Source organism: Plecotus auritus, assembly GCF_963455305.1.
Source record: "Plecotus auritus genome assembly, chromosome: 8".
In the NCBI taxonomy this organism is placed as follows: domain Eukaryota; kingdom Metazoa; phylum Chordata; class Mammalia; order Chiroptera; family Vespertilionidae; genus Plecotus; species Plecotus auritus.
Genome location: NC_137782.1, coordinates 38833375 through 38849445, shown reverse-complemented (window position 1 = coordinate 38849445; position 16071 = coordinate 38833375). Strand labels below are relative to the sequence as shown.

General features: G+C 38.7%; 1 protein-coding gene across 1 annotated transcript in view; it reads left to right on the top strand.

The window, feature by feature from the left end:
• The first annotated feature begins 17 nt into the window (after positions 1-17).
• NDC80 (NDC80 kinetochore complex component) overlaps positions 18-16071 on the top strand; it is a 54172-nt gene continuing 38118 nt past the window's right edge. The window contains exons 1-7 of the mRNA XM_080685535.1: positions 18-178; positions 937-1046; positions 2832-2909; positions 6224-6347; positions 6439-6611; positions 7293-7395; positions 11644-11733. Coding sequence (XP_080541661.1) covers positions 946-1046; positions 2832-2909; positions 6224-6347; positions 6439-6611; positions 7293-7395; positions 11644-11733 — 669 coding nt within the window. The 5' untranslated portion in view covers positions 18-178; positions 937-945. The remainder of the gene's footprint in view (positions 179-936; positions 1047-2831; positions 2910-6223; positions 6348-6438; positions 6612-7292; positions 7396-11643; positions 11734-16071) is intronic.

The following is a 16071-nucleotide window of genomic DNA, read 5'->3' as shown; positions in this document are numbered from 1 at the left end:
GCGCACGCGCGAGCGCGGAACGTGATGACGTCAGCATCAGCGGAGATTTTAAAATTCTAACGGCGCGGGTGGGTGGGCCCAGGCGCTGGTGTTTTGGCGGCTGCCCTCCTGTCCAGCAGGTTATCGCACGGTTTACGGAAATTTGATTTCTGAATCCTGTCAGGAAACTGTAAGAAAGGTGAGTAATTACTTTGCGTTTATTTTGCAGCGGCAGGGAGAAGGCGAGAGCGCCCACAACTAGAGGCCCTGCGGGGCGATGTTCTGGTGTCGGCTGTTGTGCTGCTGTGGGAAGCCTCGGGCCCGAATCTGCGAGGCGCTAGAGTCCAGGAGTCCAATAAATTTCTACTGGCAGCGACTTCCCAAGGGAAAAGGGGATGGCCTGGGGGACGCTGATGGGAAAAAGAGAGGCTGGAGACCGGAAAGGGGGAAGAATTGAGGGGAGCCAGGGATAGGAGCTGCTTGGTGTGTTTGAGATAGTAGTGTAACGTCCTGGTGACCGTGTACGGACATCTGTAAGTCTTCATCTTAATCTTAAGAGTACATTTCAAGTATTGATTGGGAGTGGGCCTATGGATTAGAGTGGAAACGTTGATTGATGGATGCAGAAGCATATATTAAAAAAGAAATGCATGGTCAAACCAAGAAATTGTCAAGAAAAGAAAAATTCTGAGATGTTGTAAATTACATTACAGCAGCCAGAGACTGAGAGAAAAAAGCAGAACAATTAGCCCGTTGATAGCTGTTGACCAGCTAACACAAGATTGCTCAGATTCATCTATGTTTGTGAGAATTTAGGGTTAACTCCCTGGGAAAAGATTATTTTGAAGAAACAATGGAACTTGACTGCCTTTCTGTTTGAAGATAAAGATAATAGTTGGTGCTTCATAGTGCCACCTGGAAACTTTTTTTTTTTTAATGCTGAATTCATGAATGCAGGTCATAAGCATGAAGCGCAGTTCAGTTTCTACCGGTGGTGCTGGCCGCCTCTCTATGCAGGAGTTAAGGTCCCAAGACTTCAATAAACAAGGCCTCTACACCCCTCAAACGTAAGTATCTCATACCTTATTGTCTGGGACAGAGCAATCTGTCAAGGTGATAATAACAAAGCTGCACTATCAGTGATGTGGTGATGAATCTTGTTACCAATGGCACCTGATTTGGGGTCAATGAAAGCTAAAAGTGGGCATATTACTAAGGTGTTGTGTCTTATCTCATTTGTTCCTTAAGTCTCAATGCCATGTCTTTTGCCAGGCAACTAACATTCACTTCCTGTGCGATAACTTTCAGTTTGCTGAGGTGTATTCAACTAGCAAAGTTCTCCATCAAAGGTATTACTAGTATTTGCTCTGACGGTAAGCTGCAGTCTACAGAACACCACTTCTCCAAACTGTTTTCTTAAGATGCACTGGAAAAGGGTGTCCAAAAGAACTTGCTGTGGCAGTGGTCAGTACACTCATTAGTCAACAGAGCGGCAAACATGCGAGCCGCATGTGGCTCGCGAGCCACAGTTTGCCGACCACTGTGCTATGGTAAACTAGTTTTACTCTGTGAGAGATTTTTTTCCTATTAAGAAAAAGGCTATTAGTAAGCCACTGTAGATGTGTATCAATCCTTCTCGCATACCAAGTGACAAGAAAAACATTCTGAAGTGTTCTAAAATAAAATTACCTACAGCTTACAGTGGCGTGAGAATGTGAGAGACTGTTAGCCTGTTAACAGCTGTGGGCCACCTATGACAAAAGATTGCTCACATTCTCTATATATGTTGGAATTTAGGATTAATTTCAAGATGGCTATTTCTGTGAATATCCAACAGAGAATAGCCAGGTGCCTGAGAAGCCCAGGTGCCTCCACTTGTTAGTTACATATAAACTTTTCAGTCTGCTACCCACAGCTAATCCAAAGGAGTGGATACTTCTATCTTGCTAACTCTGGACTCATCCGGGAGCTGGCTCCACTTCAGCTTCTCCCGCCCCTTTTGCCTGCAGCTAATGTAAATTCTTTCAGAATAGCTTACATCTCCCACTCCCCACCCCAACATTTGAAGTAAAAAGTGGCTTAATTCCAGGACATCAGACATGTCTTTTCATCTAGCCATGCTGCTGGTGGTTCAGACTTCATGCTCCGGAACCTGGTCTTTTTGCTAGCAATGGCCTAATAAATCCTTTCTTTTCAAAAAGACTTTCAGCCATGAAATTAACATATTTTGTTTAGCATAAGGTACAAGTTTTATTTGCTAACTGTTCTTAAATTGCTTAGGTTTACATAGTATGAGCTGCAGCTACCTTTAGGAATTTGAAATATTTATGTATGGTTTTTCTTCTGAAGTCAGAAAAAACTTTTCTACTGTTGCATATTACTTACGCCGAAAGATTTGTCTTGAATTACATTGGAAACTAAAAGGCTACCATTTTCAATGTTTTAGGTCTGTAATTTCGATAATGTATGTTAAGTGTAGCTGTGTTCTGATAGACTAGGCCTCAGAAAAATTTTTTAATGTGGCTATCATCCTATGATTGAAAATATTTTTAAGTTTTTTCTTTTCCTTTAATGTTGTTATCCATAAATGTCTATATTTTAAGATACTTGAAGTCATAATGTAGCTATGTTTTTTTCAGCTTTCTTCTTAACGTTTTAGCATTATAACTTATACTGTATTAGCCTATTCTTATTGCAGTTATGATTGCTACTAAAAGTTTTCATAATTTTGAATTATTTTTATAGGTAATAGGAAACCTAATATGTTGGTTCTGACATATTTCCAAAAGTTGCTTGAACTAATTTTTTTTTATATTTATCTTAAATAGTTTGTTTTCCTCCTTTTCTTAAAGCAAAGAAAAGCCACCCTTTGGAAAGTTGAATATGACCAAACCCACATCTGAAAGAAAAGTCTCTGTATTTGGTAAAAGGTAATGATCTTCTTTATTAGTTCTACTGAAGGGATTCTTAAAGCTATGGGTTGAACTAAATGCTCTCTGGATACAAAAAATTAGATAGCATGGTCCCTTTCAAGAGAAAGTTTTCATCTAGTTCTCTTCTGTTTTAAATGGTTATATCTGCTTTAGATGATGCAAAGAGATATATCAGCACAGTCAGACTACTATTTTTTTAAATATATTTTTATTGATTTCAGAGGGGATGGGGGAGAGAGAGAAAGAGAGAGAGAGAGAGAGGAGAGGGAATGGGGGAGAGAGAGAGATAGAAACATCAATGATGAGAGAGAATCATCCATCAGCTGCTCCTTGCATGCCCCCCACTGGGAATCAAGCCTGCAACCTGGGCATATGCCCTGACCAAGAATCAAATCGTGACCTCCTGATTCATAGGTCAACGCTCAACCACTGAGCCATGCCAGCTAGGCAGACTACTATCTTCTATATATATAAAAGGCTAATATGCAAAGTGTCCCCTTGGGAGTTTGACCAGGATAATGGGAGTTCGATTGCTCGCTATGACTTGCACTGACCACCGGGGGATGGCACAGAACATGTGGTGGGCGACCAGCGGCAGCGGGGAGCTGAGGAAGCAAGGGACGGAGGAGGCAGGGAGACGGGGAACCTGACCTCACGAATTTTGTGCACTGGGCCTCTAGTATAGTTATAAGTGAATAATTAATTTAAAATTCTATAACTAACTTTCAAATACTATGGAATCATAACATTTAAAATTAGGAGGAACTGTTATCTAGTTAAACATTTTAGTCCCAGACTTTTTTATACACTTAAATATTAAGGACTCCAAAAAGCTTTTATTTTGTGGGCTATATCTCTTGATATTAACCATATTAGAAATCAAAACTGAGAAAACTTTAAAATACATATTAATTCAGTTTAAAATAAGAAGCCATTACATGTAAACATAAATAGCATCCTTTTATTTTAGTTTTTCATAAACAAAGCTATTTTAATAAGAAGCATGTCCTTATTTTCCATCTTTGCAAATTTTGTTAATGTCTAGCTTAACAGATTATATTGAATTCTCATATCTGCTGCATTCAGTCTCTTACAATATCATACATCATATAGTCAGCCTCTGGAAAACTCCACTATAAACTCATAAAGGAATGAGAATAAAAGGGACAAATAACATTTTAGTTTTTATGAAAATAGCTTTGACTTCTCCTGTCTCCTAGATCACACTTTGAGAAACATTGTCTAGAGTAGATCATTGGTTGCCTGGCCTGGAGGTGGAGCAGTCTTGACTATTAAGGAGCATAAGATTTGGGGGATGGTAGAAATAGTCAGTCTTATTTGGCAACAAGTGTATACGTTGCCAAACCTCATTAAACTGCACATTTTATTCTAAGCAAATTGCATCTCAATAAAGTTCATTTTTTAAATAAATGTTCAACCCCAAAATTGAGCAAATAAGCTGTTCCTTTATCTCATCAAAACAAAATATAATTGTTTTAAGACAAATCTGTTTGTTCAGTTGATTTGAAAACATTTAGTTTAGAGATTAAATATTTGTTATTTTGGAAAAAGTCTTTGCCATGAAACCAAGTTAAACTGTTTTCCATTTGATGAAAAAATCACAAGGCATTTTTGTAATATAACTTTCATCTCAGAGCTGAACTTCAGAGATAATGATAATAATTATAAAATCTAACATTTGCAGAATACTTTTATAAGCCAGACATTGTTTTAAGTGCTTTTTCTATATTAACTCTTTTAATCAATCCTCCAAACTGCTCTATGAGTAGATAATTGTTATTGTCTCCATTCTATAGATAAGGAAATTGAAGCACAAAGAATTTAATTTACTCAATCATACAACTAGTAATGGAGACCTAATTTGAAACACATACTCTGGTTCTAGATCCTATGCTCTTGAACTATAAGTTGAATGATACAGTGTTTAGATTGGTTGGGAAGTTCTCTTGTGGTTCAAAAAGATCTTAGTGTAATTTTGTGTAGAATAAGAACTGAGTTTATACATATGTTCCTTTTATGGTAAAAAATATTAAAGGTTAAGCACCAGTAGTATGAAGAAAAGTGGTTCTCAAATTAGCAAATCCTGAAGGAAAAACTTAGCTAATTAATCAGGGCAGTGGAGTGAGAAGGGCCCAAGCCAAAGAATTTTAGAGCCTGGACAAGGAAGAACTTGAAAGCAGCAAGCAGGTTTGCAGGGAGAAAGTAAGTTTGATGAACAGAGTTCAGATATTACATCAAAGTTCATTATACAGACATCCTCTGGAAATTAGTTCCAAGACCTGTCCCTTATATAAAATGTCCTAGTATTTGCATATAACCCACGCACATTCTCTCATATACTTTAGATAATCTCTAGATAACTTATAATACCTAATACAATATAAATGCTGTGCAAATAGTTGTTATACTGTATTTAGGCAACAATAATGAGAAAAATGTCTGTACATGTTCAATGCAGACACAACCCTCATAGGCCTAACTACATAGTACATGTCATCAACAACATAACTTTTGTTGTTAATATTTTATGTCCATGGTTGGTTGAATCATTGATGTGGAACCCACAATATGGAGGGCTGTCTGTAATTCAGTCTTGTGGCATCTGTCCAATAAAGAAAATTATTGTTCCAAAGATATTTAATAAAACTACAATGGTGAGCTAAATTGGGCCATAATGGCAAAAGGAACTATTATAAAGATTTAACTAAATAAGGTTTTGTTTTGGGAGAGGGGTTTGGAATGGAGCATATATACTACAGCCATTAATGACTAAAAAATAGCAACATATGCAGTATATTTATGATAAATTAACAGACACATAATATTGCATGATAAAAATGTTCATGAATAAAAGCATGCACAATGTATCTACCATCTCAAAGACAGTTTTCCCATAAGAAATAATGGCAAATAAAGGGGTTGGGAGTGAAGAAGCAATCATGGAGGGGAAAATGGGATGGCAAAAGGACTTGAATTATTGAATAGATTTGGGGAATGGTTGGTGCAGAAGATCTAGTGGACTCAAAATGCACATCCTTAGAAGATGAATCTATTGCAAAGCACCAGAAGTGTATTCTTCTTTTTATACTTTACTCTTCATTACTTGCTTTTTTTCTCTACTTTGAAGAGAATTCTGTTTAGTTAAATAAAAATTAAAGAATTGTTGAACTTTAATATTTGATGCTGATGTTAAAATGTAAAATCACCTTGAAATAATTTATATCTGACCACAGAAGGAAATAGTTTTGACTTTTTTTTTTTTTTTTTTTTTTTTTTTTTAATGTTTCCAGAACTAGTGGAACTGGATCCCGGAATAGTCAATTCGGTATATTTTCCTGTTCTGAAAAAATCAAAGACCCAAGACCACTTAATGACAAAGCATTCATTCAGCAGTGTATTCGACTACTCTGTGAGGTATTTTATAATTTTAAATAGCCTAAATTGTGAGCATTTCCAATAATTTTTCTATTATAAAATTTTTGACATTTCATAAAAATTTTTGTAGTTTCTTACAGAAAATGGTTACGCATATAATGTATCCATGAAATCTCTACAAGCTCCTTCTGTTAAAGACTTCCTAAAGATCTTCACTTTTCTTTATGGCTTCCTGTGCCCTTCGTATGAATTACCTGACACAAAGTTTGAAGAGGAGGTTCCAAGAATCTTTAAAGGGCTTGGGTTTGTATGTTATATTTCTTATTAGCCTAGACAGAATGTTAGAACACAGACAAGAATCCAACACAATAAATTTATAAATATTTTGAGTTAAGAGAAATAATATATTTTAGGATGGTCCCCGTGGGCAACATATGTAGCATAACTTGAAAAACTATTTGAAGGTTATTACCTAAATACAGATGATAGATCATAAGGCCCTCAGCTACTGAAGTGACAAGGAATAGGTAGGATGGGCTGGATACCACAGAGTTTATAGAAGCAAAAAAGACAGGATTGAAGACCTGGTGAAAAAAGGGGTGAGATGAAGTTAAAAAGCTGTGTAGAGTAAACACAGGGAAGAATGGATTTGAAGATGAGTTGCATATGTGTGGTTTATTTGAGGTACATTTAGTTTGAGGGGATAGATGATCTTTTAGGAGACAAATTCATATTGGTTGTAAATTGCATTCTGTAGCTTAGGGGCTATATATATTCACAGTAATTTGCAGAAAAGAAACCAAAAAATACACAAAATCATCTGAGAGTAAGATGACTAAGGACAGAATCTCAACAATGATCTTCTAAACAATTCAGGACTGTTGGTGTATATGTGGAAGTTTTTAAATACAATTTCCTAGTTAATTTAGACATTTTTATAAAATTAACTTATTAAGTTAGTTTATTTTTTCTGATTTTTCATAGGTATCCTTTTGCATTATCCAAAAGCTCCATGTATACAGTAGGGGCCCCTCACACATGGCCTCACATTGTGGCAGCCTTGGTTTGGCTAATCGACTGCATTAAGGTATTTGATTTCTCGTTATAAAATGTATACATAGAAAATTTTTTTCCCTCAAGGTATTTCTTTTTCTCTCCTAATCTTGCTTTTGTCAGTTATCTTAAAGTCTGCATCAGTTTTCATTTTTCAAATGCTTGATTTTAAATTCTTCACACTATTAATACATGATTCCAGAGGTGAGGAATAGGAAGTACCACATTTGCAAGGAGAGTCTTTGTTTGCATGAGCTTTTACAGCTCAAAAAAAGTAAGTAGGAAATTATTTCCCCCATAGCATTTATTTATTTATTTCTCTTTTTAAATTAAAATCCACATTTATTGCAAAAAGTTTGGAAAAATACAAAAAACATACACAGAAAGTGATATACCCACAACTCAAAGACAACTTAAAATATTTCCTTGAGATACAGTTTTAAAGTTTCATTTTTACTGTGAAAATTATGTATAGTTTTTAAACTTTTTATGCATATTGACAAATTTGCCTTCAGAAAACTTGCACCAGTTTAAAGGTCCTCAACAATGTATCAACATACCAATTTTCCCATACCATAGGCATTCGTGCTTTAAGATCTTTACCCATTAGGAAGGTGAAAAATAGCTTGTTTTAATATATATATATATATATATATATATATTATTAAAGTGACTAGAGGCCCGGTGCACGAAATACATGCACGGGGGTAGGGGGTGTCCCTCATGTCCCTCAGCCCAGCCTGCACCCTCTCCAATCTGGGACCCCTCGGGGGATATCTGACTGCCGGTTTACAGGGATCGGGCCTAAACTCACAGTTGGACATCCTTCTCGCAATCTGGGACTTCTGGCTCCCAACTGCTCGCCTGCCTGCCAACCTGATTGCCCCTAACCGCTTCTGGCTGCCAGCCTGATCACCCCTAACTGCCCTCCCTTGCCAGCCTGGTCGCCCCTAACTGCCCTCCCCTGCTATCCTGGTCACCCCTAACTTCCCTCCCCTGTAGGCCTTGTCCCTCCCAACTGCCCTCCCCTGCAGGTCTGGTCCCCCCCAACTGTCCTCCCCTGCGGGCGTGGTTGCCCCAACTGCCCTCCTCTGGCAGTCCAGTCACCCCTAACTGCCCTCCCTTTCAGGCCTGGTCCCTCCCAACTGCCCTGCCCTGCTGGCCATCTTGTGGTGGCCATCTTGTGTCCACATGGGGGCAGCCATCTTGTGTGTTGGAGTGATGGTCAATTTGCATATTACCTCTTTATTATATAGGCTATTATGTTTTATATGGTTTGTCATAATTTATTTATGCATGTTTTTGGTCTATTTTATACTTTACTATTTGCTCCTGCTATTAATTTGAACCCTTTTTTATTGAATTTATATATTAAGCTTATCAATGTTTTCAATAATTGACATGATAGATAATTTTCATATTTGCATTTTTTGTTTTTAAACTTGAACATTTTTCACATTATTACTGCCTATTTGTGTCTTTTGCCTTTTTTTTCTTACTTAGAATAATAAAAGAGTAATATGCAAATAGACTCTAATGGTGGAATAACCGGGAACGACTGGTCGCTATGATGCGCACTGACCACCAGGGGACAGATACTCAACACAGGAGCTCCCCCCTGGTGGTCAGTGCACTTCCACAGAGGGAGTGCTGCTCAGCCAGAAGCCAGCTCATGGCTGGCCAGCGCAGTGGCAGTGGCAGGAGCTTCTCCCACCTCCGCGGCAGTGCTAAGGATGTTCAACTAACGGCTTAGGCCTACTCCCCTTAGGGCTCCCCCAAGGGCTCCTGGGCTGCCAGCGGGATGTCCAACTGCCAGCCCGATCGCCCAGGGAGCGGGCCTAAGCCATCAGTCGGACATCCCCCAAGGGGTCCCAGAGTGCGAGAGGGCACAGGCCCGTCCGTCCCCCCCAACCCCCGCCAAGTGCACAAATTTTCATGCACCAGGCCTCTAGTTTTGTACATAAAAAATAATCAAGTTGGAGAAATTAGTTCTTAGGTGTAGGATGCAAGTATTTTTCCCTTTTTCTCCTCTTGATTTATATGTTGTATTTCAACTGTTCAGAGGTGTGAATTTTTATCTAGTCTTGTGCAGTTTCTTTTTATAACTTCTTAGTTTCCTGCCCTACTTAGTGCTAGAATCCTTAAAACCAATATTGTCCCCCCAGCATTCTTTTGCCCATCAGCTGGCTCTTAACTAAATGTAGTCAGGCACTGGGTGGATGGATTTTGACCCAGTAGTCATTCTAGTACATCCAATACCCCCAATTGGAGTAGAAATCCAGTACCATAGTCGTTTAATACAACTCAAGTTTTATTGAACTTTATATATAGGATTTATATATCAATTTGTTTTTCCTCAGTGATACCTATGGACATTGGGTAACTATCTCTCTGCTCTCCCCACCAAATAACCCTATTGTCGCTAGAACTCTTTACCCTTTTTTGTCTAAGCAGCTGTCATGTGTTTGGAGATAACATTTCCACATTGATTACAGGAGGTCATGGAATACCTATTGTGGCTTCTATTGACAAGTGAGCTCCTAAGATAACTCTAAGTCTATTATAGAAGTTGAAATCTCCTTCCTGTCTTGGTTTGCTTGAGGTAGTGAAACTCAACATTATAGCAATTTAAGAATCAGTGAGTGCCGAAACCGGTTTGGCTCAGTGGATAGAGCGTCGGCCTGCGGACTGAAGGGTCCCGGGTTCGATTCCGATCAAGGGCATGTACCTTGGTTGCGGGCACATCCCCAGTGGGAGGTGTGCAGGAAGCAGCTGATCGATGTTTCTCTCTCATCGATGTTTCTAGCTCTCTATCCCTCTCCCTTCCTCTCTGTAAAATATCAATAAAATATAAAAAAAAAAAAAAAAAAATCAGTGAGAGACTCCCCATTCAGGAATCCTGTATTGAGCCCTAGGGTAAGGAAATTTAACGAAATATTTTCAGTAGAAACCACATTCTTCTTTTTACTCCTAATGCATAGCCCTTTTCTTAGAAGCTTAATGTTCATTATACTAGATATACATTTATATCTTTACATTTTAATAGCAATTTCATTTAAATTTTCTTTTTTTTTTTTTCATTTTAAAGGGTTATATATATTTTAATACATTTTTATTGATTTGATAGAGAGGAAGGGAGAGAGAAATATCAATGATGAGAAGCATCATTGATTGGCTGCCTTCTGCATGCGCCTACTGCAGTGGTTGGCAAACTCATTAGTCAACAGAGCCAAATATCAACAGTACAACGATTGAAATTTCTTTTGAGAGCCAAATTTTTTAAACTTAAACTTCTTCTAACACCACTTCTTCAAAATAGACTCGCCCAGGCCATGGTATTTTCTGGAAGAGCCACACTCAAGGGGCCAAAAAGCCGCATGTGGCTCGCGAGCCGCAGTTTACCAACCACGGGCCTACTGGGAATTGAGCCCATAGCCCTGGCATGTGACTTGACTGGAATCAAACCATGACCTCCTGATTCATGGGTCGATACAGTTCCTTTCAAGGTGCATGAATTTGTGCTTGGGCCCCTAGTAAAGTATAAACATCTGAAAGTTTTGCTACAAATTACTATCTGTAATAATTTTTAAGCTTAAACAATTGTACTTTTGAAGATTTTATATTGTAAAATTCAATCTAAATTTCCTATTTATACATATTGGAGGAGTCAGTAGTTAACATTTGAACACCCAAATTGAGTTCATATAAAAGAGAAATAATTATTATTGGTTCACTTTTTATGTTTAGGATTCTCAGAGTTGCATTAAAATGTTTGTATGCCCTAGCTGGTTTGGGTCAGTGGATAGAGCGTTGGCCTGCCGACTGAAGGATCCTGAGTTCTATTCCAGTCAGGGGCACAAGCCCAGATTCAGGCTCGATCCCCAGTAGGGGGCATGCAGGAGGCAGCCGACCAATGATTCTCTCTCATCATTGATGTTTCTAAGAAACTCTCTCTCCCTTTCCCTGCCTCTCTGAAATCAATAAAAATATATTTTTTAAAATGTTTATATATGCTTTCAATGGGTTAATAGTGTAAAGATCAGCGTATTTTTTTCTGTAGAATAGAACTAAATATGGAACCCATTCTTGTTTAATCCTATGGGAATTAGTTACTAAAATATCTAAAGGATTATAATTTAAGGCTCAATAAAATAATCTCTGAAGAGACTGTCAAGCATGAGCAATGTAAATGCATCAAAAAATGACACTAAAAACAATTGACACAACATGAGAGCTGTGTGTTTTTCTCATAAACTTAATATGTTGCTTGTGTACTGATTAGTTACATACTGCCATGAAAGACAGCTCACCTTTATTTGATGATGGCCAGCCTTGGGGAGAAGAAACTGAAGATGGAATCATGTATAATAAGGTACCTCTGATTACTATAAACTTTATTTTATAGTAATCAGCTATAAAACTATGATATTATTAAATAAATGTGTACCTTGAAATTAATATGTTCTTTTGTAGAGCTTGTCTTTTTACTTCCTGAAAAACTTATAAATTTAATTTTTTTAAAATATTATTCAATGGATTTACTCTTGGAGTTATATTGTAACTTCCTGAAATTTACTAGGCACAGACATTTGAAAATGTTAACTAAGTAAATTAAAAATACAAGGTAATTGGAATTAAATCATGACATGTTGTTGTTAATGTATACATAATAACATTTCATTTCCTCTCTTAGAACCAAGAGATAGGAGAGAATAAGGCAGCATTATTTTAATATAATTCTTTGTCAATACAAAGCATAATAGATTGAGTATTCAAATATTGCATGTGGGGTTGTTGTTTGTTTCTTTTGTGTTTGACTTTTCAGTTAGGCATATTGCCACTTACATCAGATTTACCACTTCCAAAAGTAAACAGTCTAAATTGGTTCTCAAACCACACTCTATTGGAGCCCAGAATAACTAGCCCCACCCTATTTCCTAAAACAAACAAATTCATATGTCCTAATGAGCAAACAACTGTAAGGAATAAATTTATAATGTTGACATTAAACATTAATGTCCCTTCCCATATGTAAAACACCTATCACCATACAGGTTCCTAAAAAATATATATATATACTAGAGGCCCAGTGCACGAAATTCGTGCATGGTGGGGGGTATCCCTCAGCCCAGCCTGCACCCTCTCCAATCTGGGACTGCTGGCTCCCAACTGCTCGCCTGCCTGCCTTCCTGATTGCCCCTAACCGTTTCTGCCTGCCAGCCTGATCACCCCCTAACCACTCCCCTGCCAGCCTGATTGATGCCTAACTGCTCGCCTGCCAGCCTGTTTTCCCCTAACTGCCCTCCCCTGCAGGCCTGGTCACCTCCAACTGCTCTCCCCTGCAGGCCTGGGTCCCTCCCAACTACCTTTCCCTGCAGGCCTGGTCGCCCCCAACTTCCCTTCTCTGCCTGCTTGGTCACTCCTAACTGGCCTCCCCTGCAGGCTTCATCGCCCCCAACTGCCCTCTCTTGTAGGTCTGGTCCCTCCCAACTGCCCTCCCCTGCTGGCCTGATCGCCCACAACTGCCCTCCCTTGCAGGCCTGGTCCCTCCCAACTGTCCTCCCTTGCTGGCCATCTTGTGGTGGCCATCTTGTGTCCACATGGGGGCAGGATCTTTGACCACATGAAGGCAGCCATCTTGTGTGTTGGAGTGATGGTCAATCTGCATATTACTCTTTTATTGGATAGGATAGAAGCCTGGTGCACGGGTGGGGGCCAGCTGGTTTGCCCTGAAGAGGTGTCCCAGGTCAGGGTGGGGGTTCCCTTGGGGCATGGGGTGGCCTGGGCGAGGGGCCTGTGGTGGTTTGCAGGCCGGCCACGCCCCCTGGCGACCCAAGCGGAGGCCCTGGTATCTGGGGTTTATTTATCTTCTACAATTGAAACTTTGTAGCCTGGGGCGGAGCCAAGCCTTCTACTTGCTCCGAGGCGGCAGCCATTTCTGTTGGGATTTATGTATCTTCTATAATTGAAACTTTGTAGCCTTAAGCAGAGGCCTGGACCGGCCAGGGCTGCAGAAGCTTGGCTTCCTCCATCGCCGCGAGCAACCCTATCCTCCTGCTCTTTCCAGCTCTGTGGCTGCTGCCATTTCTGTTTGGATTTCTGTATCTTCTATCATTGAAACTTTGTAGCCTTGAGTGGAGGCCTGGGCCGGCAAGGGAAACTTAAGCATCCCTCCGGCTCTCTGTGGTCATAGCCATCTTGGTTAGGTTTATTTGCATATTCGCTTCTGATTGGCTGGTGGACATGACGTGTAGGCGTGGCCTGTGGGTGTAGCAGAGGTACGGTCAATTTGCATATTACTCTTTTATTAGCTAGGATTATCTGCTCTCATTCTTAGCTTCACTTTTTGGAGCATTTTTCGAAAAAAAGGAAGTGGAAATAACTTCAGACCCATCTTTTATTACTACCTATGAAACAGTTCAGTGATGTATCAACTTATTGACACGATATTGCCTTTTTTTTAACAAGGAATAATTATGCCTCTGTACTACTTCAACTATGCAGAAGCAGCTAGAAAGAAAATTCTCTCAAGTTGTATATGTGTACTGGACTAGATTTATTTGTACCTCAGATTTCACCCAATTATAAGTTCAACACTTATTAAATATTAATTTCTTTACATTTATTTTAAAAGGTTAAATCAGTAACAGTTACTCTGCTATTTTAACTATTATTTCAGATGACAATATATAGAGAAGCACTTTTGTAACTATAAAGTACAATTTTTTTAATATTCTTTTACTGTTTAAAATATTACATATATTAGTACATATATCTCCTTTTTTTTTCCCCATTGACCTTCCCCCAGCCTCCCCTACCCCGTCACCTACCCTCATCCCACCCCCTCAGTGTCTTGTGTCCATTGGTGTGCTTATATGCATGCATACAAGTCCTTTGCTTGATCTATTTCCCTCCCTCCCCAACACTCCCCAGCCTTCCCGCTGTAATTTGACAGTCTGTTCGGTGCTTTACTGCCTCTGTATCTATCTTTTTATTCATCAGGTTATAATGTTATTTATTTTCCATAAATGAGTGAGACCATGTAGTATTTTTCTTTCATTGCCTGGCTTATTTCACTTAACATAATGCTCTCCAGGTCCATCCATGCTGCTGCAAATGGTAAGAATTCCTTCTTTTTTTATAGCAGCGTAGTATTCCATTTTGTAGATGTACCATAGTTTTCTAATCCACTCATTTGTTGATGGGCATTTAGGTGGTTTCCAAATCTTAGCTATGGTGAATTGTGCTGCTATGAACATAGGGGTGCATATATCCTTTCTGATTGGTGTTTCTAGTTTCTTGGGATATAATCCTAGAAGTGGGATTACTGGGTCAAATGGGAGCTCCATTTTTAGTTTTATGAGGAAAGTCCATACTGTTCTCCACAGTGGCTGCACCAGTCTGCATTCCCACCAGCAGTGCACAAGGGTTCCTTTTTCTCCGCATCCTCACCAGCACTTGTCATTTGTTGATTTGTTGATGGTTGCCATTCTGACAGGTGTGAGATGGTACCGCATTGTCATTTTGATTTGCATCTCTCGGATAATTAGTGACTTTGAGCATGTTTTCATATGTCTCTTAGCCTTCCTTCTGTCTTCTTTCAAAAAGATTCTATTTAGGTCCGTTGCCCATTTTTTTATTGAATCATTTATCTTCCTTTTATTAAGTTGTATAAGCTGCCTATAGATGTTAGAGATTAAACCTTTATTAGTGATAACATTTGCAAATATGTTCTCCCATAGAGTGGGCTTTCTTTTTGTTTTGTTGATGGTTTCTTTTGCTGTGCAAAAGCTTTTTATTTTGATGTAGTCCCGTTTTTTTTATTTTCTCTTTGGCTTCCATTGCCCTAGGAGCAGTATCGGTGAAGAAATTGCTTCGGCATATGTCTGAGATTTCTCTGCCTGTGGATTCCTCTAGTATTTTTATGGTTTCCCGTCTTATGTTTATTTCCTGTATCTATTTTGAGTTAATTTTTGTGTATGATGTAAGTTGGTGGTCTAGTTTCATTCTTTTGCATGTATCTGTCCAATTTTCCCAACACCATTTATTGAAGAGACTGTCTTGACTCCATTGTATATTCATGCCTCCTTTGTCAAATTTTAATTGAACAGAATGGTTTGGGTCGATATCTGGATTCTCTATTCTATTCCATTGGTCTATATGTCTGTTCTTGTGCCAATACCAGGCTGTTTTGAGAACAGTGGCTTTGTAGTACCCCTTGAAATCTGGTATTGAGATACCACCTACTTTGTTCTTCTTTCTCAGGATTGCTTTGGTTATTCAGGGTCTTTTTTTTAATTCCAGATGAATTTTTGGAGAGTTCTTTCAGTTATGCCGTTGGTATTTTAGGTCTGTGAGATATGCCGTTGGTATTTTAATGGGGAGTGCATTGAATCTATATATTGCTTTGGGTAGTATGGACATTTTAATGATGTTGATTCTACCAATCCATGAACATGGTATGTTCTTCCATCTGTTTACATCTTCCTCTATCTCTTTTTTCAGTGTCCTGTAGTTTTCCGTGTATAGGTCTTTTACCTCCTTAGTTAAGTTTATTCATAGGTATCTTAATTTTTTTGGTGCGATGGTAACAGGATTGCTTTTTTAGTCTCTTTCTATAAGTTCACTATTGGTGTATAGAAATGCCATAGATTTGTTGGCATTAATTTTGTGTCCTGCTACATTGCTGAATTCATTTATTAAGTCTATT